A 27,060-nucleotide genomic window follows, 5' to 3' on the forward strand; every position below is an offset into this window, starting at 1 on the left:
AGAACTGGTGTTCCCTTCCTGTATCAACCTTATTCCCACTCCTGATTACGTGACATGGTCAAAGTTTGCTCATTCTCCGTTCTAGTTCAAAGATCCATACATACAGTACTATTTAACATGCAAACTACAGATAAAATATTTTAATTGATTTCCTTAGATAATTCATGATGGTTTAAGGGCCTTCTTATATAATTTTAGGCCAATACAAGATGGAAACGCTACTCCCTTAAAGGCAAAGCTCAAACCAGAATGTTTTAATAGAATAGTTATTAATACTTATGTTCTGAATCTAAAGCTGCCTAGTCCAAGTGAAAAGATCAAAGCAACAAAGTCAATTCCTATATGCTATCTTTCACAGTGTAAATGTAGATCCCTAACCTCTTTCATAAGTTCATCCATTTCATTAATCATAAAACTGATACAAACATTATCACGTCAGTACTAGAAAAAGAGTACTTTAAATGACATTAGGTTTTAATTATCTTTTTTTCAAACAAATGGGAAAAAAAAGTTCCTAATTACCTGTAGGTCAGGACATGCCTTTTGCAATGCTTGAATTTTCTCTTGAATCCCAATCAGCTTCCTTCTTTCTTCCTGCAAATGTTTGAGCTCTCTCTGTTGCTGCTGTAGTTTAGCTTCATAAAATTTCTCTCTATAATTAAATTAACATTATCATATTTGCAGACTCCAATAAATCTTATAACATTAAGCATGATCTAATACAGTACCCATTCGAGTGTATATAAAAAGCACTCAGTTTTTATTAAATGAAGACCATGAGCTTAACATACCTTGCCTTTTCATTTACTCCAGCATCTTTCTGTGTTTTATTGGTATTTCCTCTAGTGTTATTTGCATTCTGTTTGTTGCCTTCTTCTGCTGGGTAGAAATCATCCAAATTTGAAGTATTGGCAGAGATAACGCCTTGATCTGTTGCATCATCATCCTAAAAAAAAAAAAATCATTAAATTAAAATAATCTTGGGATCTAAAGACATTGTCCAATGCATACCTTAAGTACCACTATTCTGTAAAATTTATGTAACATAAAAAGGAGTAGATTAATAAGTACATGATTTTTTGAGAGCACTGAAGTTCATCCTTTACCAATGGCAGGAAAAGAAGTACTAAGACAACAACAAAAAGGTACATTTATAATCTGAATTCCCAATTACCCAATAATGACAAATACTAAGTTGCCTTTTCTTATTTTGACCAGATACAGAGCTATCAAAGAAAAGCTTTGTAAAGAATATGAAAAAGATCAAAAACACACTATCGGATCTGGGAACTCTTGATATTAGGTAATTTTTCGTAAAATGTAATTTTTACATTAACAATTTCAAATAATCAATGTCTACTGTCACTTGCTTAAAATTTCCTATTCTCTCACTTTAGTCTTCATTTTGCCAAACCGGTGCCAATAGCTCATAATACAAAAACTAATGAGAATATCTCACATCTGTCCTAACTACTGGAAAAACAACTAAAGTTTTTACCTTCCTAACAGTAGGTCCACATCTACTGTTTAAATTAATGTACTTATTAAGGTGCTGGGGGGGAGGGTGGTTTCTGGGGAGTGAACTACTACATTTTCTTAAAAAACATTTAATTCTACATAATTTTATATTTACTCATGCTTTCTCTGAAGACCTCAACTGAAACTTTAACCTTTGGAAACATCGTTTTAATAAAACCTTGAAGAGTTAGTGGTGACTCTTAATTATAACACTGGTTAGCCCATTTTAAGTTTGTAAATGGGTATTATCTGGTCTTCTTATTTATCTAAAAACCTAATTCATTACTAGTATGGATAAGAAACTGCAAAGAAACTGAGTTGAGACACAAGAATAGAGAGGCTGCATGAGGCCTTTCCACATAATAAATAGAAAAATTAAAGTTCAAGAAAAAATACAAAACTGCCGTAAGTTATAGAAGGCCATGAGAGGGTGCCTGAACAACTGAATGATATCAACTCCAACACTAAAAGAAAGTAACTGACTCAAGAATTATTTCAAGAATTATTGTTTTGACACACAGTTCTTTCAGTCAAGCAGTATTTACCTGTACCATAGCAACAAGATCTTGTAACTGTCTAAGTTTCTGTTTTGCAGCCATAAGTCTATTGATCTTCTGTTCAAATTCAGCATCTTCTGGAGCCTCATCAACCAGACTGCTCCTATGACTAGTTAACGAAGCCCCACTGACTCCCTCATCTTCTGCTTCTTCCTCCTCTTCCTCATCATCTTCACCTTGTGCAACATGAATCCCCTGTTCTCCTTCTCTATTATAGTGACAATCTGTTGGAAGCATGTATAATTAAAATCAGTAATTTAACTTAAGAACAGTACTAATGAAATAAAATACACTTAGAAAAAACAGTATGTCAAAGTTATCATCAGTAGTCAATCATACCTAAAGAAGGAGGCATGTTTAGAGCCCTTATGTTGGTAGCAGATCTGTTGTTAATTTCACAATTAGAATTGCCTGATCTCCCCTCTCTATTATTAGAAACACACTGTGCATTAGAATTACTATTTACTTCATTCCAAGTGGCAGCTACTTGTGGATTTCTAAAAGAAAGAAAACAGCCTGTTATAGAAATAAATAAATAAATGAATGAATGAATGAATGAATGAATAAATATTCCAAGTTTTAGAACTGCTGATAAAATAATTCCAAACTAAGATCATCACTGGCTATTATTCCATTTAAACTCATACTGTGAATAACTGGCTCTTGCATTTCATAAACTTCTATTAGGAAATTTAAAAAGAAAACATCCGGAAAATCAAAATTATACCTAAAAATAAAGAGGTAGGAAAATGTTAAGTAAGATACTTCTTATGGTTTACCTGCATTTGATCTAACAAACAGCAAATTTACTAAACTACTGTACTCCATGCTTCTCTATTTGTTTATCTTTACAGGGCAAGTAAGATTATACTGGCCAAAATAGTAGACTTAAGCAGACTTACAGGAGAAAAGCTTAAATAAAAAGCAAATAGCACTCTTTTGAGGGTTTTTTGTTGCATATTAGAAATATCCAAGTAGAAGGAACATGTTAGAAAAACAAAATTGTTACCGAAGGTTAGTAACAGGCTCAGAGTTTTCATGTTCAGAATCATACTCCGACTCTTCAGTTTCTTCATCTTTTGTGTTTTCATTTACAGCATCTGTCATCATATCTGATGTTTGTTCATAATAATGAACTAATTCTCTTAGTTCATTCAATCTCTTTCGAACTTCATTTAACTTCCTGATAAACAAAATATAAAATATATATACATATATATATAAAATAAAATACCCATTTCAGCAAAACAAAGCATGCAGTATTCTCATATACAAGCAGCCAATACAAACAAAATTTAGCCCTAGTCAAACATCCAGGGGGCATGACTATAAAGTAATGAACTTAATTTCAAGGATACCTTTCTTACTCAATATCTCACCACTCTATTTTCTAATGTCATGTTAGGGACAAAAGCTTTAAAACAAAAACTTTCAATGGGGCATCTGGGTGGCTCAGTCGGTTAAGCATCCAACTTCGGCTCAGGTCATGATTTCACAGTTGGTGGGTTCGAGCCCCATGTCAGGCTCTGTGCTGACAGCTCAGAGCCTAGAGCCTGCTTCAGATTCTGTGTCTCCCTCTCTCTTTGCCCCTCCCCGACTCATGCTGTTTGTCTCTGTCTCAAAAATAAACAAACATTAAAAAAAAAAAAATTTTCAAGTGTTCACTTGAAGCAGATTTGGTTTCTTAATCAATAGTGAAGTAGTAAGTATTCAATTCAAATACTACTTCTCAGGCAAATCAGTGATGTAGGCATTACGAAGCATTTATAGAAGGCTCCTGATTTGAAACATATAGAGATCTATACAGTGTATAATAGGTTTACCCAAATTATTAAATTTGTAGAGTTTCCATTAAGTGCCAGAAACTAGGCCAATGTTTTTTAATGTGTAAAATACCTTTATGAATAGGTATATTATTATCCCTATTTTTCAGATGAAGAAACAGAGGCTTAATGAGTATAAGTTATTTGTCCATGGTCACACAGCCTTCCTTGTGAGGTACAATTTCAAGGCTTTCTGATTCTAGAGCCTGAACTCTGAATTTAGAATCATTTGAATATTAAAACATTTTAATGTAATGCCAGCTATTTCTAATCCTTTAGGTGGAAAATGGGAATGCATTAGCTCACAAAAATTATCTGTATTACAATGTCACATTTCTCTTGGACAACTCAAAGAATGCAGTATCACACACACAGTTTCTACCACCTCTTAACAATTCTAATTTATCATAATAAATAAATTCAGTTTTTCTAGAATTTTCAACAATCCAAGAAAAAAACCCATAATTTATCTCCATTATTCAATTCTAATCTATGTAAACAATGTTTGTAAAAATGTTTTACTGGAGTTTTTCGGTTGGATTCAGATGTCCTTCATTTTCACTCTCATTCTGAGCAGCTAGAGAAGCAACAGGATAAGGAACAGATGACGTGAGGCTACTGGCTTCTCCACTGACTGGTGCTAAGCCGGTGGGGGCAGAGGGAGCCACAGCTGTGCTTCTCTGATCCACACTTCTCTGTGGAGAAGCTGAGGAAGGCACAACTAACAAACAAACAAAGGATCAGCTACCATAAATAAACAAATACGGCATCAAGTAACAGTTGGCTTACATATGAAAATAAAAAGTAAAAAATCATTAACATGTTAAATTCTGCAGGTTTCAATTTTAGGAACTTCAGGACAGAGCAGCCAGGCCACTTGTTCATTAACATGTTCCTAACCAAACACCACAAACTTAAAACAGCAAGAAAACAGTAAGGAAAGACAAGGTGGAAATCGACAAGAATTAGGATATTCCACTTTAAAAAGTAACCAGTATACTCTCCTGATAAACCTGATTCTAGGTTAAAGTGACTGTAGTACCTTCATACCATGAAATACAGACCAGCAATAAAATTTTCTAATTAGATGATGGCTAACCTTCTATAGTCCTTGAACTATATGTTAATTACTTTTCTGTCCACCTGGACCAAAGATACCTTATGCCTTTAAGGGCAATGAATGAATATTAAGAATCTTTGCACTCTTCTATCTCCATCACTTCAAAACTATTGTCATTTATCTTTCTCACAGGGATAACCATCATTATTTGTTGCTCACATTATCAACTGCTACAGCTGGTTTCCAGCAGTCTCTTCGCTCTATTCCTTAACTGTTCTATCTTTTGCTGCTGCTTTCACAGTTTCCCAGTGTGAAAAAAAATCACTTTTTAAGAGTCATCAGTAGGCAGAGTGCTACTTTTTTTATGTATATAAAACTGACTACAAGGCCTTGAGTACAACTTTCAAAGTTTAAATTTTTCTTCGTTGTGTTCATCTGTATAGGAAGGATAAGCATTGGGATTAGATTACACTCTGGAAGAGGAGAGACCGGCAGAGGTTAGGGAAAAGAAAGGAGGATGTTTCAGGCAGAAATACTAAGTTTTGGCATGTGGCGGGGGGGGGGGGGGGGGGGCAGCAGACAAATAGGAGATGGGTAAAAAATAAGGAACAGGGACTCCAGAGATGTTTCTTCTATCCCTGTCTTTAGTAAGAGAGCAGCAGGAATGCTGAATGATGACCAGCTGGTGTTGATCCTACTAATAATCAGTTTCTCTTGCTAGAGCTCCTATTACTGACTGTTTTTAGGTAAGAGAAAGGGACCAGGCTTGAGAAGGTGTCAAGACAGCAACTGAGGACTATTTGAGAGCGGCCGAGTAAGACATCTGTGGAGCAGAAAAGTGGTTCCCATAGTATAACTAGTTCAACTATGCTCTTCCTACTATACTCACCTAAGATGACTATTTATATATTTCAAAAAAGTTACCAAGTTTTTATAGGTTATATAGCCTAGGTTTTATAGGTTATATAAGTTATAAACTATGTAAGTTATACGTTTTCTGCACTAAACCCTATGTACTACATAAGTTTTTTGTGTTTCGTTTTTTTGGTATACTTTCTAAATCTGTTTCGTAGTTTTTAAATCAAAGTACTAATTTGGATTAGTGTTCCTTCAAAGAAAAATGTGAATATGCTAAAAAATCCAGTATATGTCCAAGTATCTAATAGTTTACCTTCTCTTTTTGTTTCCCCCAAATCAAAATCCTACCAATTTTTCAAAGCCCAACTTTATTCTTTCCCTTTACTGAATTATAGAACACATCGACCATCTATCTGGTTATCATCACAGATTGCCTTGCATCTTAAAAACTTTCCCCATGCAAGTCCTACCTCCCCTCAAATACTGTCATTTTCTTGAGGAACTATGAGTACATTTGTTCACCAGGTATTTACTAAATAACTATCAGATGCCAGCACATACACTCATGGGTCTTCCACCTATCCTTGCTGAACCAGATTTACTTACATGATGAGTTGTTCAGATGCTGATCTCGAAGTGTATGAAGTTCTCCAAGCAGTTTGTCCATTTTTTGTTTCTTTTCCTGTAATACTCTCATTTTGCTAAAAAGCTGTACTTTCTCATCAGGTAAGTGTTCTGAAACAGATGGATTCCTGCTCTGGGAAACCTCCCTAGTTAATGAAAGACTTTCTGCCTGTCTTCTATTGTCTGGAACAGTTGGAGGCTTATTTAAAAATAAAAAAAAGAAGAAGAAGACCAAAGCAATTAAAGGTTTCATTCTCATTTTAAAAAAGCATAAACATTCTTTCTAAAAAGTGATAAATATTTGCCGAGATTGTGCTGGTGGGTAAGTATATGCCTTTCCATACTATTTTCCCGATGTGCCACTGTAACATATATATGGTTTTATGGACACACATAACTAAATTAAGGCTAGAAATGTCATACGTTATATGAACTTTCAAAAATCTCATTTTCTCTCTTGCCATCTTTTTAGAATCACCATCATGAACTTTAATTTCTGAACCTATCAGTTTTTCCTACCACTTCTTTCCACTAAGGCTTGGGAAATCATAAAATGAATAAACCACCATTAAGCTTAAATTTTAACTTCTGCTGTTGGGGCGCCTGGGTGGCGCAGTCGGTTGAGCGTCCGACTTCAGCCAGGTCACGATCTCACGGTCCGTGGGTTCGGGCCCCGCGTCAGGCTCTGGGCTGATGGCTCGGAGCCTGGAGCCTGTTTCCGATTCTGTGTCTCCCTCTCTCTCTGCCCCTCCCCCGTTCATGCTCTGTCTCTCTCTGTCCCAAAAATAAATAAACGTTGAAAAAAAAAAATTTTAATTTCTGCTACATTTGCATCAATTTTTTAAAGAGAAATATAAGATTACAGATATAGCTAAAGCTCTAGACATACCAACCCCCAATCTCATTACTCTCTCCAGATATAAACACAATCTAGTATTAGGTTTCTACCATCCTCACATATGTTTACATTTTATTACACCTACAGAAAATATACATCCTTTATGCATTTTTACACCTCAGCCAAGTGGTACCCTTCTTAAACTCGCATTTTTCATTTATTAACTCTGGCTCATTTACTGTAACTGGTTATAGGATTTAACTCTATGCATATATTATAGTTTATTAATCCATTTTCATGTTTATGGACATTTAGATTGTTTCTAGTTTTTTGCTATTAACAAATTGTTGCCATGAACACTCTTCTATATATCTCCTTGTGAACACATGAAGAATCTAAGATGGGGCACTGCAGGGTCACCTGCAGAAAAATTGACTGCTCAATCATTCTTGAAAGTAGCAGACCATATTCATTTATTGTCATCAGGTCAGCCGATAGAGGACACTTCGGGTTCATACTCAATTCCAGTGAAGAGGTATTAATTCACCCTTTCTTACTCAAGGCCCATAAACTGAAATGGTGTATTTATATCATTATTTACAAGTCATTAAATTATAACTTAATAACTCTGAAATTAAACTTAGGAACTTTCTTCAAAATTGTTAGTAAAGTATCATAAAGGCACAGATTCAGATATAACTTAAGTTTTAGAGGTTATGACCATTAGAATATTTGAGAGGAAAAAAGAACATATTATCTAGTAGCACAGAGGGAGAAAATTTCACTTATCACTACATTCAAGGCAGGTTTTCCTCTAATTTAGTGTTTCTCACAGTATAGCCCCCAGACTACCAGCAGTAGAATCACATGGTGGGAAAGCCCACCTCAAATGAATGAGTCATACACACTTTTGGAGGTGAGGGGAACCCAATGACTAGAAAACTACTTTTTTGTTTGTTTGTTTTTTTAATAATCATAACAGGTGAATTTACGCTCAGTGAAATTTGGGAACGACTAGTTTAATTAATGTAATTTTAAACTCAACTATACTAAAAAAATTAAGTTACCTGAGAATCACGAAGCTGATTATGAAAACGCTGAATCAAGTCATTCAATTCCTCGTTTAGTTCAGATGTGATACTAACTCCAGATAGGCTACCTGCTGTTTCTGTTACAACTGGAAAGAAAATTAACAACTATTCACTAAAGCAAATAAATTAAATTTTAATTTAATTTAAAATTTCAATTTGAGAAGCTAAAAATAAATTCTGAGAGAAAAACAGGAATTAAAAAAAAAAATCTAACCTAATTTATAACTAGTTAACTCTCAGATTTATCTCCCGACCAATCATTTTAATAAAAATTTCCACCTAACCTGAAAACAAAAGGACCCAGAAAACTCCAGTATAGTGGTTCATCTTTCTCTACTCCATCATTCAAAGAGAAACACTGCGACATCCCAATTAAGAATAGTGACTCAAAGGAGTAGGGAGAGGACAGGCCAATCAGATTGGGTTGGGGGACTGGCAGGGAAAGTGGTTAATCTGAAAAAGCACAGCTAATACAGTCAGGTCTCAATCCCTACCTCCCCAGACAGAATCAATGATCTAATACAGGGCTGGCAAACATTTCATAAAGATTCAGATGGTACATATGTTAGGCTTTGTGGAAATACAGTTTTTGTCTCAACTACACAATTCTGCCACTGCAGGGAAAAAACAACCACAGACAATAAATACATAAATAGACACAGATATAGTCCATGAAACTTTATTTTATAGAGTGGGTCAAATCCAGCTGGCCATAGCTTGCTGACCCGTGCGACAGAACAGGTAATTTACTGAAGCTGTTGCTTAGGACACAACTAACTGCAAGACCATGGTTCTTACCTTCCTATGGCAATATTCCTGAGGCAGTATTCAGATGATAATTTCGATAACAGTCACTGTTCTACTACCAACCACTCCATGCTCATCCTCTCTAGCTCTAAAAGAGACACTGGCTATAAACTGTTTCTGTTCTAAAGGAAAATACTAGCTTTCTCAATGAGAAATTAGAATTTCAGGGTTAAATAGAATCCCAAGTATCTAGTGCAAACTCTATTTTGAAAACAATGAAATTACAGTATAGGTAACTAACACACACTTAACTAACACATATCCGCTAGTTCAGTAAAGAACAATTCTTTCCCATAACAATTACTTTGACTTGCTTACATACCAGAAGATTAAATATTACCATTCCGGTTTTTCATACAAGAAGCAATGTTTAAAAATTACTAAAATTATTTTTGAAATAGTATGTAAAAAAAGTTTACTCTTAAACTCCTGTTCATTCTACTCCTGGTGCCTGCCTCATAGTACACTTTAAAGAAAAAGAAATAAGTTCATATATTCAGAAAAAGACCCCTGACCTACAATTCAAGAGATCTGATTTTACTAATATTCCATGTAAGTGTAAGCAAGTCACAAACTCTGTTAGAGCTGCTTCTCTACAACATGAGCCTAAGAAATAAATGCTCTGGTGACTAACACACAATTTCGTGATAATTAAATGAGATGATGTGAATGTAACTATGTGAAATAACATAAGTATCACAGGCAAGTCTCTGAAATTTAAAACTTGAAAAATATTTAAACTATTTAGAACATTAGTCATTAGCCTTTACCTGGTATTAGTCATCGTTTAAATATTGTTTTATTCTAAATTACCTATTTCCTAAAATATGAATGTAAAAGCTAATGATACTCTGAACTTTACAAGAGAAAAATGGGTTCAAAATGCATATTAATTATGATATACTACACTACATATATGATACACAATTATGTAATTATTACAAAGGAGTAAGTTACTTGGGAGTCATGATGTTCCTTATGAAAACGCAAAATTAAATTATGTATAACAGTGATCAGAGGGCTCAGCCACTGGGCTAGGTATGGATAGCAGCATAAAATGAGTAATAACAGGATGACCTCAGTGAAGACCTAACATAGAAGAGCCCACAGGAAATAAATTATTAGACTGGGATGACAGACTAGAAAATACCCCTTAGTTTTACTGAGTTTTAACAGGTAACAAGTGGTTTTCAACATAATGAGAAACTCAAGAGGTGTGAAGATGATGAAACAAACTATAAAATTTGACTCCACACTGAAGAATTCAACACACTTTCCACCTAAATGATAGATACATGGCTGTGACAGAAGGGAAAATGAAAAAAACATTTCTGAGTCTCAGGAAGACTATACAAGATATAAATTCAGTAAAAAGGAACTAGTGCACACCACTGGGTATCTAACTGAAATAACAGAGCTACTGCTAACATCAGAAGCTAAAGAAGCTCTTCAGATTTATTCACTGCCTCACTTTTAGGGTTTTGACCTTTCCTAGGGAGACAAGAAAAGTATGGCAATCCCAGGTGAATAAAGTACAACAGGTGGAAAAAAAAACAACCCATCAAGAGCCCTATTAGTGTGAGGTACAAAAACAGAACTGCAGCCTGTCCCTTTTACCTCTTGAGGGTGCTCTCTGATGAAAAGGAGAGCAGTCTGGCTGTGGGCCTGGTACAGTATGACGGCCAGGAGCTGTCCCTGCAGCCTTTTCTGCATAACCAGAGAAAGCACAGGACAGGGTAAGCCTCGTATGTAGGTTTCTAGTCAACAATCAAGATCTGGTTATCTAATAACCAGCATCCACCTTGCAAGACCATTATTAACCGAGCCTTGCTTTTATCAACATGCTAGCCTGCAGCATACCAGAATCGTCCATCACAGCGATAGCTTGCTCGGCTTTGTGCTGCAGAGCGAGAAGAGCAGCCTGTCGTCCCTGCAGGGCTCGCAGCTGCTCCTGCTGCTGTAACATCCTTTTTAATAAGTCATGCTGTTTCTTCAAATTTTCTATCTCTTCCATAGGTTCCTGCTGAGGATCTCTGGCCTGAAAAATAAGATCAACAATACTTGTATCTGATTATTAAAATTCATGTTCCTGTTTCAACTACTAATGGCAAAGTACATACGTAGATGATAAATTAGTATTAAACACACAACCCTCGATACAGGTTTAGTAGACTTGAAGACAAAGATTTAAGAAAAAAATGATGACACAGAGAGAGCCTGCCGTATTAAGAGTTAGGTAGTTAGGTAATTTCACGGTAAAAGAGCATAATCAATGGCTTAGCATGAAGAGGAATTAACCAAGGGGGAGAAAAAGGCATACAAAAAAAGTTACAAAGAGCTAAACACACACACACACACACACACACACACACACAAACGAGATCCAAGCCTTACAGAAAAGGAAGAACAAACAGATCATACCAGGTTAATTAATGCCCTAAAAAAAATATCCCTGCAGAAGATCAGGCTAAAAAACATTCTGCCTCACTTCTGGAAGTGATGTTAAAAAACACTAATAAAACAAAAATAAACCCACTATTTTCTAACTGAGGACAGAAATTTTAGAAACATTTTTATTTGATAATCGGACGTGAAAGGATTTAATTTACTTGCATCTCATTTTATAAGCATAAAAATAAGACAGAATACTTTATATTTTGTATCAAAGATATCATTATGTTTTCTTTTAACATATGCTCATTTAGCAGAGTCTGAGAACATTAAATACTTTGAAATTCCCCCCAAATGCTACCATTTTGCCTAAAAGTAGAGGAACAAGATTAAACAGTTGCCACTTATAAGAAATCACAAAATTTTTAAACATTAATCTTAAAACCACTGAAATGTAACCCAATAAGAAAAACTGAAAGTCAATTAAGCGAAGAGACCAATTTAAATACAACTTGGAAAAAAAAAAAAAAAGCCAAATTACATATGAAATGTATATATACCATATTGGTATTTTTCATTATTGATCTGTCTTTTTAAAAATCTTGTATTTTAAAAGTTTAATGATTTTACCTAATATTTACATAGACTATTTCTATTAGAAACATTTAGTCACTTTTAAACTTGCACTGCTACCAAATTTTGGTTGGAGTTATGTAGATTTTAAATGAATAATCCCCCCCCACTACCAAAGTTATTAAGGAAAATAAAGTTCAATAATTTCATTTGAAAGTAAAAATGCACTGATCTGCTTTCTCTATGTGATTCCTGTATAAATTACAGAAACACAGATGGCTCCAGAGAGATTCCCTTCTGAGTGACATCCCTTATCAATAACTATGCAAAACTCCCTTCTCTACCTCCCCGGGTAGAACTCATCAGTATTACGAATAACTTTTACACCGTGACTTGGCAGGCAATAAAACTAGTAAGTGAATAAATAAGAACATGGGTATGAATTAAATACTCTGAAGAAAACAGAATCAAATAAGGAAGTAAGAAGACTATGGTTGGAATATTTGACGTACGTATCAGAGAAGCCAGGACAGTGAGTGCTGTCTCTATCCTGTATTGAGTGACCAGACTTCATGAACATGGAAAAGAAATAACCTCTCTTGGACAAATCAGTACTTAAAGATTTTCTGTTGTCCTGAATTTCCTTTTTACATGAACTGTTTATTTAGTTCTCTCCCGACCTATACAAGTGGAGTTACGCTACTAACATTTACATTCATTCCTGTCATATACTCTGGTTTCTCTTCAGATCGTATAAATCTTTCGCCTTTTAGATTCATTCCTGTCAAAATTCATCTTAGTTCTGGCTTATTTCAATTTGTGATCCTCTCATCCCTCAAAAATACTACTAAAGTATCTAAACTACTATATCTAAACTATTCACCCCTCAAGGTAACCTTAAAGCTATCTAAAGAGTTTACTAAATAACTAACATTCTGGGTTTTTCCCCTTTAAAAAGCAAACTTTTTAAAAGAACTTTAATCCTTGTTAGTCAGATTTATTTGCAAAACTCTGATACTAAAATTATAAAGAATCCTGAACTATTTATGAAAGTAAACACAATTACCTTCAGATTCTTCACTAATCCAAAATGATTTCCCAACAAGTTTTGAAATTAGTAGAGTTTTAATACTGTTTAATAAGTTCTGCATCCATATAAATAATATTCAAACTAATACTCGGGAAATCTAAGCTGAAGGAAGCAGGTAGGAACCACGGTCAAACAATAAAGAAAGGTAAGATAAGAAAATGGAAATAAAAACACCTAGGGATTAGAACATGCCAAGCAGATGCCAAAAGAGAATCCAAAAGGGAAGCGAAGAATACATTCACTCTTCAAACACATATTTTTACTTAAACTTTTTGAGTCACCTTCAACAAGTACATTTTTAGTTTACAGATAAAAAAAAAAATAACTTAGGCATGAATTCCAAAGTTGCCTACAGGTAACAGTTCAATTTCAGAAAATTCTTTCTTTCCTCTAGTCAACTGAAGTTCCTCTAATAATTCATGGGTCCAAAAATATTTTTATAGCTGAAAAGTACTTCAGATAATATGTCTCCAAGTTTTCTCATGTGAAAGCCTAGAGAAGATAAAGCTGTGGTTTATCTATTATCACAGTTAGGGCAAGTCAGGTTCCTAAGTTCTAGGATAGCGTTTTCCACCCCATACTGTCTGCACCCAAATTATGTGTTTAGATAGTTTTAAATACAAAAGTCTAAGGCACAGTGGTCAGAAGAAGCATAGTCTGGTTTGGGAGACAAAGTTAGCCTACATGAAATATACCTAGAAATGATGAAAACAATAGCAGAAAAGAAGTAGATAGTATTTTTAAAAGCTTATAAAGTCTCTAAAAGCTGATAGTACGCAGCAAAGAGAAGTATGGGCAAATAGTGAGACATGGGTCTTACAGAAGGCTTCTTTTTAAAAATTATGCAAAGTGTCATCATATCTGTAAAATATTCCATAAAATGGATACTGTCCTTGTAAGCAGCTGGAGAATATCAACCATTTCCTATCCCACTGCAACTTACAATGATGCTTTAAGCTCTGAATTTCAGTTAAGAACTCCACTTTTTCCTACTCTTTTTTTTTTTTTTAATTTTTTTTTTCAACGTTTGTTTATTTTTTGGGACAGAGAGAGACAGAGCATGAATGGGGGAGGGGCAGAGAGAGAGGGAGACACAGAATCAGAAACAGATTCTGTGCCATCAGCCCAGAGCCTGACGCGGGGCTCGAAATCACAGACCGTGAGATCATGACCTGGCTGAAGTCGGACGCTTAACCGACTGCGCCACCCAGGCGCCCCTTTTCCTACTTTTAAAAGAATATGACATCTTGTAAGGATGTTAAGTAGGAAATGAAGGTGAGGTGGGGAGAACACAATTCTGCACAGCAGAGGAGAAACCAAGTCAGTTGGTGAGAATTAGGGTTCTTTTCTAATAAAATATTACGAACAGAGTACTGATAGAACTACCATAGGAAGGCCCTAAGTATCAAAAGATTAAAGAGAATCAAATTGGAATAAACTCCGACAGTTCAATAGAGAATAATATTCACATATAATGACATTATTCAAAGGAACTAAAAACCAGAAAAAAGGATTTTGAAAGTAAGTATTTTCTACTTCAGGAAAAAAAAGAAAAACTGGCAGATAGCATGCTGTAACAACTATCAATTCCTAAGTTTTGTCACTACTCAGAAGACTTAAGAAAGGATTAAGTTCCAAAGAATATTTATTATGTCTCATACATTCTCTTCTCCAAAGGTATTAGTTTTAAAACTAATCAACTACTGGGGCAACTGGGCGGCTCAGTTGGTTGAGTGTCCAGGGCCATGATCCCAAGGTCATGGGATCAAGCCCCACACTGAGCTCCATGCTGAGCGTGGAGCCTGCTTAAGATTCTCTCTCTCTCTCTCTCTCTCTCTCTCTCTCTCTCTCGCTCTGCCCCTCTCCCCCACACATGTGCACTTGCTCTCTAAGAAAAATAAAAATTAAATAAAATCTTAAAAAAAATAATCAGCTACTTAATTTATTGTTATATTGGGGCACCTTCTGCTTAACATTTTATAGTTAAAGATCATCCCAGCTGATTTCAAACTAAATCCTCAGATTATTGTGGGAGCCAGGAAAAAATATAAAAAACAAAATCAACTGCCAAAATACAAGTTTTGTCATTTTAAACAACCAGAAAAAGAAAATGTGCATGACAAAACAAAGACCAATGCTAGTTAATATAAGCTACTAATAAAACGTAAGAAACTAGTCTAATCTATACATAATTACTAAAATAGTATTTTACTCTTGCCAAATGGAAACAAGATTTTATAAATGCTCTTTTATTGAAAGTTGTTTTACATGGAACTACACAAGGAGTTGTTTTCTTAAACCTTTCCTGAGCACCTTTTTGCAAATCATGGAAAATTAAAAGAACATTTAGAGCAAACATTGGTGGAAAAAAACAGCAAAAACATAGTAAGTCAACTTTTTTTGCTTTTTCAAACTATGAAGTATTTTTCTTAAAAAAAAAAAAAAAAGGAATGGAAGAGGTTTCCAACAAGAAAAATATAAACCAAATAAAAAAAAGCACTATAAAAATACTTCATTCTTAGAAAGACAGAAAAGTAATAGCTTACTCCATTTTCTTTTTCTTTAATGATTACAAGAATTAAAACTTAAAAGCACTATGTTCATCACAAATACAAATACCAGAAACAGCAACTAATGGTTAAGGTTTAAGAATGTTCTATCCTGAGTTCTCAAAGGCAAAAAAAAAAAAAAAAAAAGAAAAAGAAAAAGAAAATGGATTAAGTTTCAAGTCCTTTGCTAACGCAAATTAAATACAGCTGCCACATATAATCCATGGAGAGGAGTAGAAGAAAACAGATAATAAAAACACTAAGGGACAACACTTTATCAAAGCAAATTACAGTATAATTAGCCATGTTAAGAACTTACATATTTAAGAGTAATAGCAACAAGAGAAAAGCAAATAAGGAAGAGGAAATGTGAACAAAAGAGGTGCTCATTTAGAGACTTCCCAAATTAATATTGTGAAATATACCTTTGAGGGAAATCCACGTTTTCGGCTATATTTCCTATCAGGCCTCAGTTCCCTGTCATTCTGAGGAGGTCTGTCACCTTTCCCTTTTGGACTTGTGGTAACGTCTGAAACCTGTTCTTGTGAAGCTGAATTCCCTAGTTTGTCCTCAATGCACGGCCGAATTCTCAGACTAAAAGATGCCTCCTTTATTAAATAGTGTAGCATATTAATTTCTTAACACAAACTCCTGTTTAACATACAAGCCAGCCTTGTCAATTAAATACAAAAAATTTCCCAGTCCATCTCTTTAAAAATCAACCCACCCTCCCCCAAGTGGCATAAACTTAGACTTCTAAATTTCTGCAGACTAGACTAATGCTTACTGTAATCAAGTGAATATCATATCCTAGGCAATTTCCCAACTATACAACAACTAAAGCACATTTTAACATTTATTCTGCTGTTATTAAGCAACTTTCATAATGTCATTTTATGTTTATGAAAGAATTCTCATCACAGTGAACATTACATATGCATATACAAATTAGAATAATCAATTATACCATCGCCTACTCCTCCCCAAGAGAATTCCTTTACCCACATTCCCCAACTCTTCCATTTCTGCTGAAATGAAATGTGAGGAAAAAACCATTCCCAGCACCTCTGTAAACAGAAAAACTATTTTCCCACAACACAATCTATTTTCAACAACTGTTTGGATCAAGCCCCCTGAGTATCTCCTGGTGAAAATACTGTAGGGAAAAAAATTCAAATTTCCTCTTCAAATTAGGAAGGGCAGGGAAGAGAAAGGAGGCAGTAAGAAATTATGCAGGTGATACTAACAGGAAACAAACCCTCAAATTCCTCATGCTGAATGGTATTTTGGAACATATCTCAGAAACAAAAGATAGACACACATGGTTATCCTTTCATAAGAAAAGCTTTACTTGTAATAGGTTTTCAAATTTACTAATGCATGGTGATAGGTCTGCCTGTTAAAATTAAAATGCTTAAAAGCAGGTTCCAAAGCCCACTACCTTCTATAAACTAAGTTCATTTTACAAAGTTTTCCTCCAAGTTCTGTAAATTCCTGATTATTTTTTCAAAAACCAGTATCCTGATAAATTTCATTTTGCAGAGTTACAAGAATAAATCATAATGTAAATGCTACTGTATCCCATTTCATTTCAGTGTTTGTCATCTAGTTTTACTACAGTTCAAAAACTATCCTAGGAATGAAAAATCCCAGTAGCCTTCAAATGAGTCCTCAATGGCAAAAGAACTTGGAGACTTTTCCAACAGACAATATACTTTGTAATGGTACTTTGTAATTCCAGCTCCTTTTTCCACGATGAATTTTAACTTTCCCAATGCATCTTAAAGTGAGTAAAGCTGTGCTTAATGAAACCTACAGAAAAACCATGTTTCTGCAAGCCGATCAGAAATTACTAGATTTTCAAATCATCCATTAAAACATTTAATCTTAGTAAGAAAAACTTTTATATTTCCAGGTTTAAAAAGAATATATACAGCATTAACAACTTGAGAGTTTCTTCCCTGAAATATACGTTTCATTAAGGAATGCCTATGAAAAATATCATCTTGAAAAATGGGGGAAAAGCTTAAATCTTCATTTCCAGCACTTTTAATTACCAAAAAGCCGCTTACCGTGGTATCTGAAGCCTCAGACTGCACATCTATGTTTAGCGATGTGCTCTCAGCTACAGAACCAGATCCCACAGCTGAATCTATAGTCCGAACATCCTCCTCCTCATTTTCTCTAGCCTGAAATATTTTAGTGGTATAAATCATACAACTATTAAAAAGGCAATAAAATGTTATAACGGATGGCATGATTTTTTGAAAACATATTAACTCCTCTGGGGTAGAGTCAGAATGCCATCAGCATATGTACACTAACATACCACAAAAATAACTCAATACGTTATTTAAAAGGTACAAAACTTACAAGGATTTTTTGGAGAAATTTCATATATGACTTTTCTTGTTCTTTAAGGTGATTTATTAGATGAGTAAGGCGCTCAACATTAGCAGATCTTTCATTTTTCTCTACAAGATCTTCCCGCATGGAACTAGCTTTAGTAATATAATCACGAATCTGAACAAGCCTGCTTACAATCTGCAGGGAAAACATTTGGAGGTAAAAAATAAACAAATAAAATAAACAAAAAGGCATGAAAATAAACAGTATGTAAAACTGACCATAAATTATTCCACACCAACAATTCTACACATTTCTTATTTCAAATACAATAACCAAAGATACTTCTAGCTTTATCATTTGAATTTATACATGCAAAAGATCTGAATCAAATTTAGAATTTAATCAAAACATAACTGGCAATACTAACAACTCTAATTATTGGGGATTAAAGACTTTCAAAATTTGTTTTAATTTACATTACTTGAAAAAATTTACTTCCAGAACTGCATGCCTTTAAACCATTACTAACGTAAATTTTTTCTAACGTTTATATATTTCCTTAGCAGTATTCTAAATACTTCTGAAAGTAGTTTTCAAAAGAAATATATCACCATTTAAAAAAATTCTTACCATCATCTATTAATCACATTGTTTCAAACTCCCCTTTACCAAAATTTGGCAACACAGCCTCTGGTGGATAAACAGAAGCCCTAATTTACCTAGATATGGCACTTCTACAATCATTATGGGTAAAAACAAGTTTACACTAAATTGAATAAATCTGAAAGATTAATGAGGAGAATCACACAAGTACCCAACTAAAATTCCTATGTGCATAACTCAGTAAAACTGAATCTTACTATTTCTACTTTGAAGTTCATGAAAACAAAGCAAAAGAAACATTTTACCACCTGGCTGCTCTCCATTGCAGGCTCTCCTCTTCCATCTTCTTCAGAGACTTGACAGTTTTGCAAAAGGTCATTACTTAAAGCGGAGGCAAACAACTCTTTACATTGTGCTGATCCAATCACTTCTCTCTTTGGAGGACTTACAGCAGCCTCTTTACTCTTGTTCGTATTAATCTGCATCGGCAAAAAGTTGAAGGGCTTTCGGTTTTCACCAAGCTGACGTTTGTTGTTGGCAGCTGTTGCTCTACCTTGAGAATCACTTCCAATGCTTCTCTACGTATGAAAAAGAAAACAAACCCCACAAACGTTAATTTTTCAATAAAATTTTTTTTCAAAAAACTCCAATGTTCTTAGTCAATTTCACCATCAGCTATTGATTCAGGAAGTATAGTTAAATATACTACTTTTGTACTAAGACACAGAAGAGATTCAAATCTACAAAATTCTTTTACTAAAATATCAAAATTTGATTAACTTGTCTTATTCCTCATTTTCTCAGACATAATTCAACTGATGAATATGAGCAAGATTAGTCTAAATGAAGTACTAGGACCACACACCATATTTATAACTCACATTGCTAATCAAACTTATTCACAGATTTTGTATGGGCTTTGGACCCAATGACTAAATATTAATATAAACATCACCACAAAGATATGTTTAGATGAAGCACTGTCTGAAAAAGTACTCAGCTCAGTGCCTGCTAAATAGCAAATGTTCAAAAATTAGTACATAGATGACTAAATGATATGGGATCACCACCACCATCAACCCAGACTTGAATGTACCTTTATGTGTATTTGGTAAACTGTTGGTTTCTCTAAAGTACAGATGTGACCATAAAATGTTTGTCAAGAGTTCATTATCATTTCCATTTGCTTTTAGCTCCAAATTTCATTTCAGTAATTATAAGACCAACTACAGCTTTATTTTAAATTTGAGGTAATGTACAACATTCCCTTATGCAGTGATAAATTGGATCTTCCCTTTTGCCATCTTATTCAGTTACTAACATGCAAAATTTAGTTCCAGAATGAAATTATTCACATTAGTCACAGAGTATACGTAATAAAGTCACAAAAGACTTGTCCTTAGCAAGTTTAGAAATAAAGTCTTTGTTGCCCTCCAAAGAACCTAATACCAACACCACTAATTAAACTTCTTTCCATATACACAGAAACTAAGAAAAAAGAAACCGCTCACTTCTTACTCTTAAGCTATTTAACTCATTCTAAAAATTTCTCATCATTATAACTGGATTTTTAAAATAATTCACAAACCTGATCTAAATCACTGAAGTTTATCCGCTGTTTGAGTTTCTCTAGTTCTGCCTGCTCTGGAACAGACATCTGAGTCACATATCTACTATGTGGAAACGTATGTGGAGTCTTTGTTCTTCGCCTTCCAACTCCTGGTGATGACTCCGGAGAAATATCATTAGTTACCCTTTTATCACTTTCTACACCAAACTTTTTCTTATTCTTTTCTGATGATCTATTTGCTTTCTTCTGTTGGCCACCCCAATCCTTTAAAAAAGTAAAGGCAAAAGTTAATCTGGCCTCTATCAAACCAGGAAAGTAATCTGATATGCTTAAAAAACTGGGGTCAGTCTTAAAGTTAAAAATGACAAAACATTTTTCACATAAACATACAGACTTAAGAGACCTTATTTATTTCTACTAATGCATTTTCTATTACATCTAGCCTAAGTTTCGCAGATGGTCCTTCAGAAAAGAGATTACTTTCCTATCATAGATCTTTAACAAACATAAATCCCCAAACTCTAGTCAGTCTGGATACTTTCAAAACCATTTTTAAAAACTGGTTCCCTACTATTTATAAATTGGATAGTATAATAAATTATAGATACCTTTACTGACCTCCTTTAAAATCAATGTGTATGATGAGAAAACAGATCTGGAATCCACCTGGATTCTGAAGTAATTATTGTTGGGGCACCTGAGTGGCTCAGTCAGCTAAGCATCCAACTTACGATTTCGCCCCAGGTCATGATCTCACGGTTCGTGAATTCGAGCCCCGCATCAGGCTCCATGCTAACAGCACAGAACCTGCTTGGGATTCTCTCTCTGCTTCTCTTTCTGCCCCTCCCGTTTGCAAGCTCTCTCCCTCTCTCAAAATGAATAAATAAACTTAAAAATAGTTAAGTAATTACCATTATCTGAAGAAAAGCTCCACTGTATGACCCTAAGCAATTTAACTTCCCATACTCTCGGTTTCCTAATTTCTAAAATAGCGTCACCTTTAAAACATGATTAAAAACAACATTCATAAAACATCTAGCACAGTGGCTAGCATATAGTAAGCAATAAACGTTAACTATTGTTATGTTTTACAGACAACAATGCACTATATGATAAGGCCTGACATGAAATGACAAATATGATTCATATTTTAATGGGAAAACATTTTTATTTACTTAGTTATACCAACATAACCTAAGTCATTCAACAAAAAGGTCTATAAATTCCTACCTTAGCCATACTGGAAGAACTGTCTAGTTTTACTACAGTAAACCCTTACGGGATATTCTCCTCATTTATAACACACTGCCTTCTCTACGAACTGTCTCTCCACCCCAATCAATCCATGTGTGGGTGTTCTTGCCAACCTGTTGTTCTACTTACCATACCCCTTCCTGGCCACAGATGACTGGAAAAGAGATGTATATCTAATCCAAATTGGGATGATCATACTTTAAAAATTTCAAATTGGAACTAAAAGATAACTAGTCAGTATATAATTGTAGCCATAAACGAAACTTTTGAATGAAAGGGCAACCACAAGAGAGAAAACCGGTCTGCGAAAAGAAAGTTGTGTTAAGCAAAGGAATTCAGAAGCAAATAGTCAGGGTAGTGAAAGAGCAATTCTTGACAACTTTCTAGTTCCTTTTTCTAGTCTCTTCCTAAAACCCAGCTATAGACCTCTAATTTGTTTAACTGGTTTTCCATAGAACATCTTTAAAACCTTATAATAAATTAATATCTGTTAACTATAAACAAAAACGTCTTCAACTAATATAACAAATAGCCCAGGGTCATTTAACGTCTTGGCCAGCAAGAAAAAACTGTGCTTACAAAGAGTCTCGGTGAGTTTGATTTGGCTAAGGCAGGGGAAAGCTGAATTTTAACACTAGTAGTTAACGACACACAACTGATCAGAAGTTATCATACCATATTGTTAAGTCGGTCATCAACACCTTCAGTGCTCCAGTTTGCTATCTCCTGATCATTCATGCCTTCTTCAAAAGGACCTCCTCCTGTAGCCATCCTAGCTTTACCAATTAATTTTCTGCAAAACAAGTGAACACTAATATTTTTAACACATAAAAACAAACTCTAACTTTTAAATCATCCCATGAGGTTAAGTGATATAAAAGATCTCAGAAAAATTGATTTAATGAAATAGAAAGAGGTACTGTCAACCACGTACCATAAACAAATTGATTTAGCTGCCAGACACCTATTACAATTAACATGAGTTAAGGAGCTGTAGTGATGGGAAGGGGAAGGAAAACTTCAAAATATGCACCATGTGTCCTGGCCTGCATGCTTTCAGGCTACTTTAATTAACTAATTGAACACAGTCTTACAAAATAGAGCAATGAGGTAGGAAAAAGTTACTAAGGGCTAGAACCAAAACTGCTTGTAGAAAAAAAAAAAAAAAAAACTAGGGGCGCCTGGGTGGCTCAAGTCAGTTAAGGATCTGACTTTGGTTCAGGTCATGATCTTACGGTTCACAGGTTTGAGTCCGGCATCGGGTTCTGTGCTGACAGCTCAGAGCCTGGAACCTGCTTCAGGTTCTGTGTCTCCCTCTCTCTGCCCCTCCCCCACTCGTGCTCTCTTTCAAAAATAAACAGAATAAATGTTTGCTCAAATCCTTTACTCCTTTTAAAAAAAAAAAAAAGAAAGAAAGAAAGAAAAAAAAATTATACTCCCAAAGACCTGGGTATTGGATTTGTGTTAAAGTTTCAAAGAGGTTAGAAGTGCTCTGCATGAAACGTGGAGAAAGGTTTGTTTTTAATAGAAATGTAGTGGTAAGCAAGATAAAAAAAGGGCAGGGAGAGAAGAAGGCCAAGGTGGGTGAATGGCCAATAAAAGCCAAGAATACAGTGGCTTAAAAACATTTAAGAAGAGTGATGCCAATTGCTTTACTTCAAATTTTATTTCTGCTACCTTAGTTCCCCCTAAATCTTGAATACTCTACCAAAGTCAAATTTTCCCCACTTAAAAAAAAAAAAAAAAAATTGAGGATTATGTGACTATCAAGGAAGGTACTGAATTTCATACCTGGGTCAAAGAGATGAGAAACAAAAAGAACAATGGTGGAAGCAGACGTTCAGAAGCAGAGATGAATCAGGAGAAAACAAGATTTCTACATAACCTTGTGAAGGACTCTGGCTTTCCACCAAGTGTGGAACTTGCAGGTTGGAGAAGACTGAGTAAAAGAGATGGGCAGATAACTTTACTTAGAATTCAAGGGGCAGAGAAAGGCATTAAACAGTAGGGTTATATTAGGTTTCTCACTTTACAAATAATAACAGTAACATTCAAAGGAGTTAGATAATTTCACCAAGGTCACTCAGCTAAAAATGTCAAAAAGGAATACAAATCCAAGCTACACTGACTGTAAGATCCTAACTTATCCCATTCACTAGAGCAAAATATTAAAAGGATTATCATCCATGAGAAGTAGGAATCATCGTAGACGTTTTATTGCTAGAGTATCTACTACAATAATATATTAACAGATTACAGACAGGTTAAATTTTAGCATCTCAAAAAAGTAGTGATAAAATTCAAACACTTAATTCGGAAAAATCTTAAAAAGTACAAATACAAGGGTGCCTGGGTAGCTCAGTCAATTAAGCATCCGACTTCAGATTAGGTCATGATCTCACAGCTTGGGAGTTGGAACCCTTTGGGCTCTGTGCTGACAGCTCAGAGCCTTGAGCCTACTTCAGATTCTGTGTCTCCCTCTCTCTCTGCCCCTCCTCCACTGATGCTGTCTCTCTCTCTCTCTCTCTCAAAAATAAACATTAAAAAAATTTTTTTAAACAGTACAAATAGAGTGACACTTTCTTATAGTTGTATATATTATACTGTTTGTGGGTTTTTTCAATGAGCATATATTACATTAATAATTTTCTTCCTTTTTTTTGTAATTTTTTAATGTTTTATTTTTATTTATTTTGAGAGACAGAGAGAGAGAGAGGAAGTATGAGTCAGGGAGGGGCAGAGAGAGAGGGAGAGAGACTCCCAAGCAGGTTCCACACTATTAGGGTAGAGCCTGATGCAAAGCTCAATCCCACAAATCATGAGATCATGACCTGAGCCAAAATTGAGATTTGGACACTTAACCAACTTAACCAATTATTAAAGTAGGCGCCCTACTTTAATAATTATCTGAGGTGAAACAAGTATATGTTACACCAACAGCCAACAATATTAAAATAAAACATGAAGGACATCCCTATAAAAAACAAGAATGAAGGGGCGCCTGGGTGGCGCAGTCAGTTGAGCGTCCGACTTCAGCCAGGTCACGATCTCGCGGTCCGGGAGTTCGAGCCCCGCGTCAGGCTCTGGGCTGATGGCTCAGAGCCTGGAGCCTGTTTCCGATGCTGTGTCTCCCTCTCTCTCTGCCCCTCCCCCGTTCATGCTCTGTCTCTCTCTGTCCCAAAAATAAATAAACGTTGAAAAAAAAATTAAAAAAAAAACAAAACAAAACAAAAAAACAAGAATGACACATATCAGTTATTTAACATTGTTTTCAAAGTTCTACAAAGTGGAAAAATATGACGGGCGCCTGGGTAGCTCAGTCGGTTAAGCGTCCAACTCTTGATTTCAGCTCAAGTCATGACCGACCTCAAGGCGTCAGGCTATATGCTGACAGCAAGGAACGTGCTTAAGATTCTCTCTCCCTCTCTGCCCCTACCCAGTTCACGTGTGCACATGTGCGTGCTCTCTCAAAAATAAACGCTAAAAAAAAAAAAAAAAAGGAAAAATATGAAACAGAAATATTAACACTGAAAACAGAAAAGGTAGTGTTCTTAAAAATATGTATTAGAAAACCTAGAGAAGTTCAAAATATCACCAACAATCACAGAGAAAATATCCTGGAGAAAAATGATGCCACTGATTAACAGTGAGCAAAAACAAAACACCTAGGACGAAATGTAATTTCGCCCTATGTAAAGAAGCACCAGTAAACTCTGTAAGACAATAGAAAATTTAGTTAAGTACAAAAACAAACTATCTTCCCTAATGGGAAGACAAGTATTATAAACATCTCATTTTTTTAAAAAATATAGGCTTAATGAACTCCCAATGGGATTCTTCTTGGAATTTGACAAAACAAATATCTGAAAAATAAAAGTAGCAATAGAAGTTGGGAGAGCAGAAAACTAGCCCCAAGAGATATTCAATCATATTGAGTGCCTATATGAGTAAATTAGTATCAGCACCCCCCACCAAAATGCTGAAAAATACTCAATTAGAAAAATGTAATGAGGAAAATTAATTATAGCTAACATCCATTTTGCTTACTATATGGCAACCACCATGCTAAGTATTTTATGAGCATTTTATCATTTAATCCTCATAAAAATACTACAATGTAAGATGATGTAGGATTTTCCAATTGATGGGACAATCTGCTAATACTTTTGATAAACATAGAGATTTAACAGCATTTCTTAACCAGGATTCTTCATCTCAAACACAAAACACAGAAAAATGATTTAAGTGACAATTCTCAATTCTCCCAAGGCTGGTACCTACCCAGTACCAGTCCAGACACAGAAGAAAAATAAATTCTCAGTAAACAATGGATGCCTTAGAGTTTAATTCTCTTACAAGTAAAAAAGGCTGCCTTATACCATAACACCAAGGCAGTATCTAAGTAGATTAAATATAGATCAGGAAGATAAAAATCAGACAGATAGACAAGAAAACAGGATGGGCTTTAAAACCTGAGTTCTTACAAATATGGACTGCAGAAATAAAAAGGATTTTATTCACATAAAAGTAAATCCTAAATTTACACAGAATAAGTAGTAACTGACAAACTGGGGAAAAAATTCTGAAAGAAGTATGAAATAAAATCAGTATCTTTACTATACAAAGAATTTATGGGGGAAAAAAACAAAATAAAAACATTAAATAAAAAACTCCAAGAAGAACAAGTATAAACAGGCAATTTAAAAAGAAGTCAGTAAACATAAAATGATAAAAATATTAATAATAAAGTCCAGCTGCAAATTAAAATAAGGGACTATTAAATTTGCTATATTACACGTATTCCTTTGCTGTAATCTTCCAGCAAAGGGAAACTGGAATGCTCAGTCACTATGGTGACAGCATAAGCTGGCACAACCTTTCTGGCAAGCATTTTGGCAGTACTATATCAAGAACTAAAACCGAGTTTTGACCCTGTAATTCTATCTCTCCACAGCTAATATAAGAAAACAAACTTAAATGTGGGGGGAGGGAGACTATAATGCAGGAATTGTTCATTATGCTATAATTGTGATAAAACTGGAAACTAAATGCTAAACAACAAGCTGGATGCTACTGGGCAAAAGTAGCCTTCAACCATGTAATTACAAAGGCTGAAAGATATTGCCTGTGTTTATAACATCATAGAGTAAAGAAGAGGAAAACAAGCAATATGCAAAAACTGCCTATAGATTTTTAAAAGACTAAGGATACATACTAAAGTGCTTGCATGAAAGCAACTGTTGGGTGTGGGGGCAAGAATGTAATCATTTTTGCTCTCCTCTCATATATGTTCAGCAATACTTTATGTTGTTTTTTATACTAGAAATTTATTTAAGAACTTTACAAAATAACTGATACCCATAGACAGGTATGTTCAGTGAACTGACAATAAGATGAAACATTCCACAACTGCTTTTTTCTAAATGTACCAATATAATTTATAACATTAAAGAATAAGAGCTCCAAAAACTACATATGCAGTAGAGATAATACCACCTTTAAAAA

The 27,060-nt window shown here is 34.7% G+C and overlaps 1 protein-coding gene across 25 annotated transcripts in view; it reads right to left on the bottom strand.

Annotated features, from left to right (window-relative positions):
* The window catches only part of PCM1 (pericentriolar material 1), an 83,028-nt gene that overhangs the window by 47,803 nt on the left and 8,165 nt on the right, over nucleotides 1–27,060 (bottom strand). For 14 of the 25 annotated variants that reach the window (XM_040490033.1, XM_040490031.1, XM_040490034.1 and 11 more), the window contains 16 exons: nucleotides 22,231–22,348; nucleotides 20,320–20,565; nucleotides 19,040–19,309; nucleotides 18,153–18,323; nucleotides 17,852–17,968; nucleotides 16,205–16,387; nucleotides 11,037–11,214; nucleotides 10,794–10,883; nucleotides 8,346–8,455; nucleotides 6,423–6,639; nucleotides 4,421–4,619; nucleotides 3,085–3,258; nucleotides 2,415–2,572; nucleotides 2,064–2,299; nucleotides 792–946; nucleotides 523–652 (listed from right to left, as the gene is read on the bottom strand). In XM_040490033.1, coding sequence (XP_040345967.1) covers nucleotides 523–652; nucleotides 792–946; nucleotides 2,064–2,299; nucleotides 2,415–2,572; nucleotides 3,085–3,258; nucleotides 4,421–4,619; nucleotides 6,423–6,639; nucleotides 8,346–8,455; nucleotides 10,794–10,883; nucleotides 11,037–11,214; nucleotides 16,205–16,387; nucleotides 17,852–17,968; nucleotides 18,153–18,323; nucleotides 19,040–19,309; nucleotides 20,320–20,565; nucleotides 22,231–22,326 — 2,730 coding nt within the window. In that variant the 5' untranslated portion in view covers nucleotides 22,327–22,348. The remainder of the gene's footprint in view (nucleotides 1–522; nucleotides 653–791; nucleotides 947–2,063; nucleotides 2,300–2,414; nucleotides 2,573–3,084; nucleotides 3,259–4,420; nucleotides 4,620–6,422; nucleotides 6,640–8,345; nucleotides 8,456–10,793; nucleotides 10,884–11,036; nucleotides 11,215–16,204; nucleotides 16,388–17,851; nucleotides 17,969–18,152; nucleotides 18,324–19,039; nucleotides 19,310–20,319; nucleotides 20,566–22,230; nucleotides 22,349–27,060) is intronic. The other 11 variants (XM_040490046.1, XM_040490047.1, XM_040490051.1 and 8 more) reach the window with 6 other exon arrangements.

Source organism: Herpailurus yagouaroundi, unplaced genomic scaffold, assembly GCF_014898765.1.
Source record: "Herpailurus yagouaroundi ecotype Mexico unplaced genomic scaffold, PumYag 181, whole genome shotgun sequence".
NCBI classification, from domain to species: Eukaryota; Metazoa; Chordata; class Mammalia; order Carnivora; family Felidae; genus Herpailurus; species Herpailurus yagouaroundi.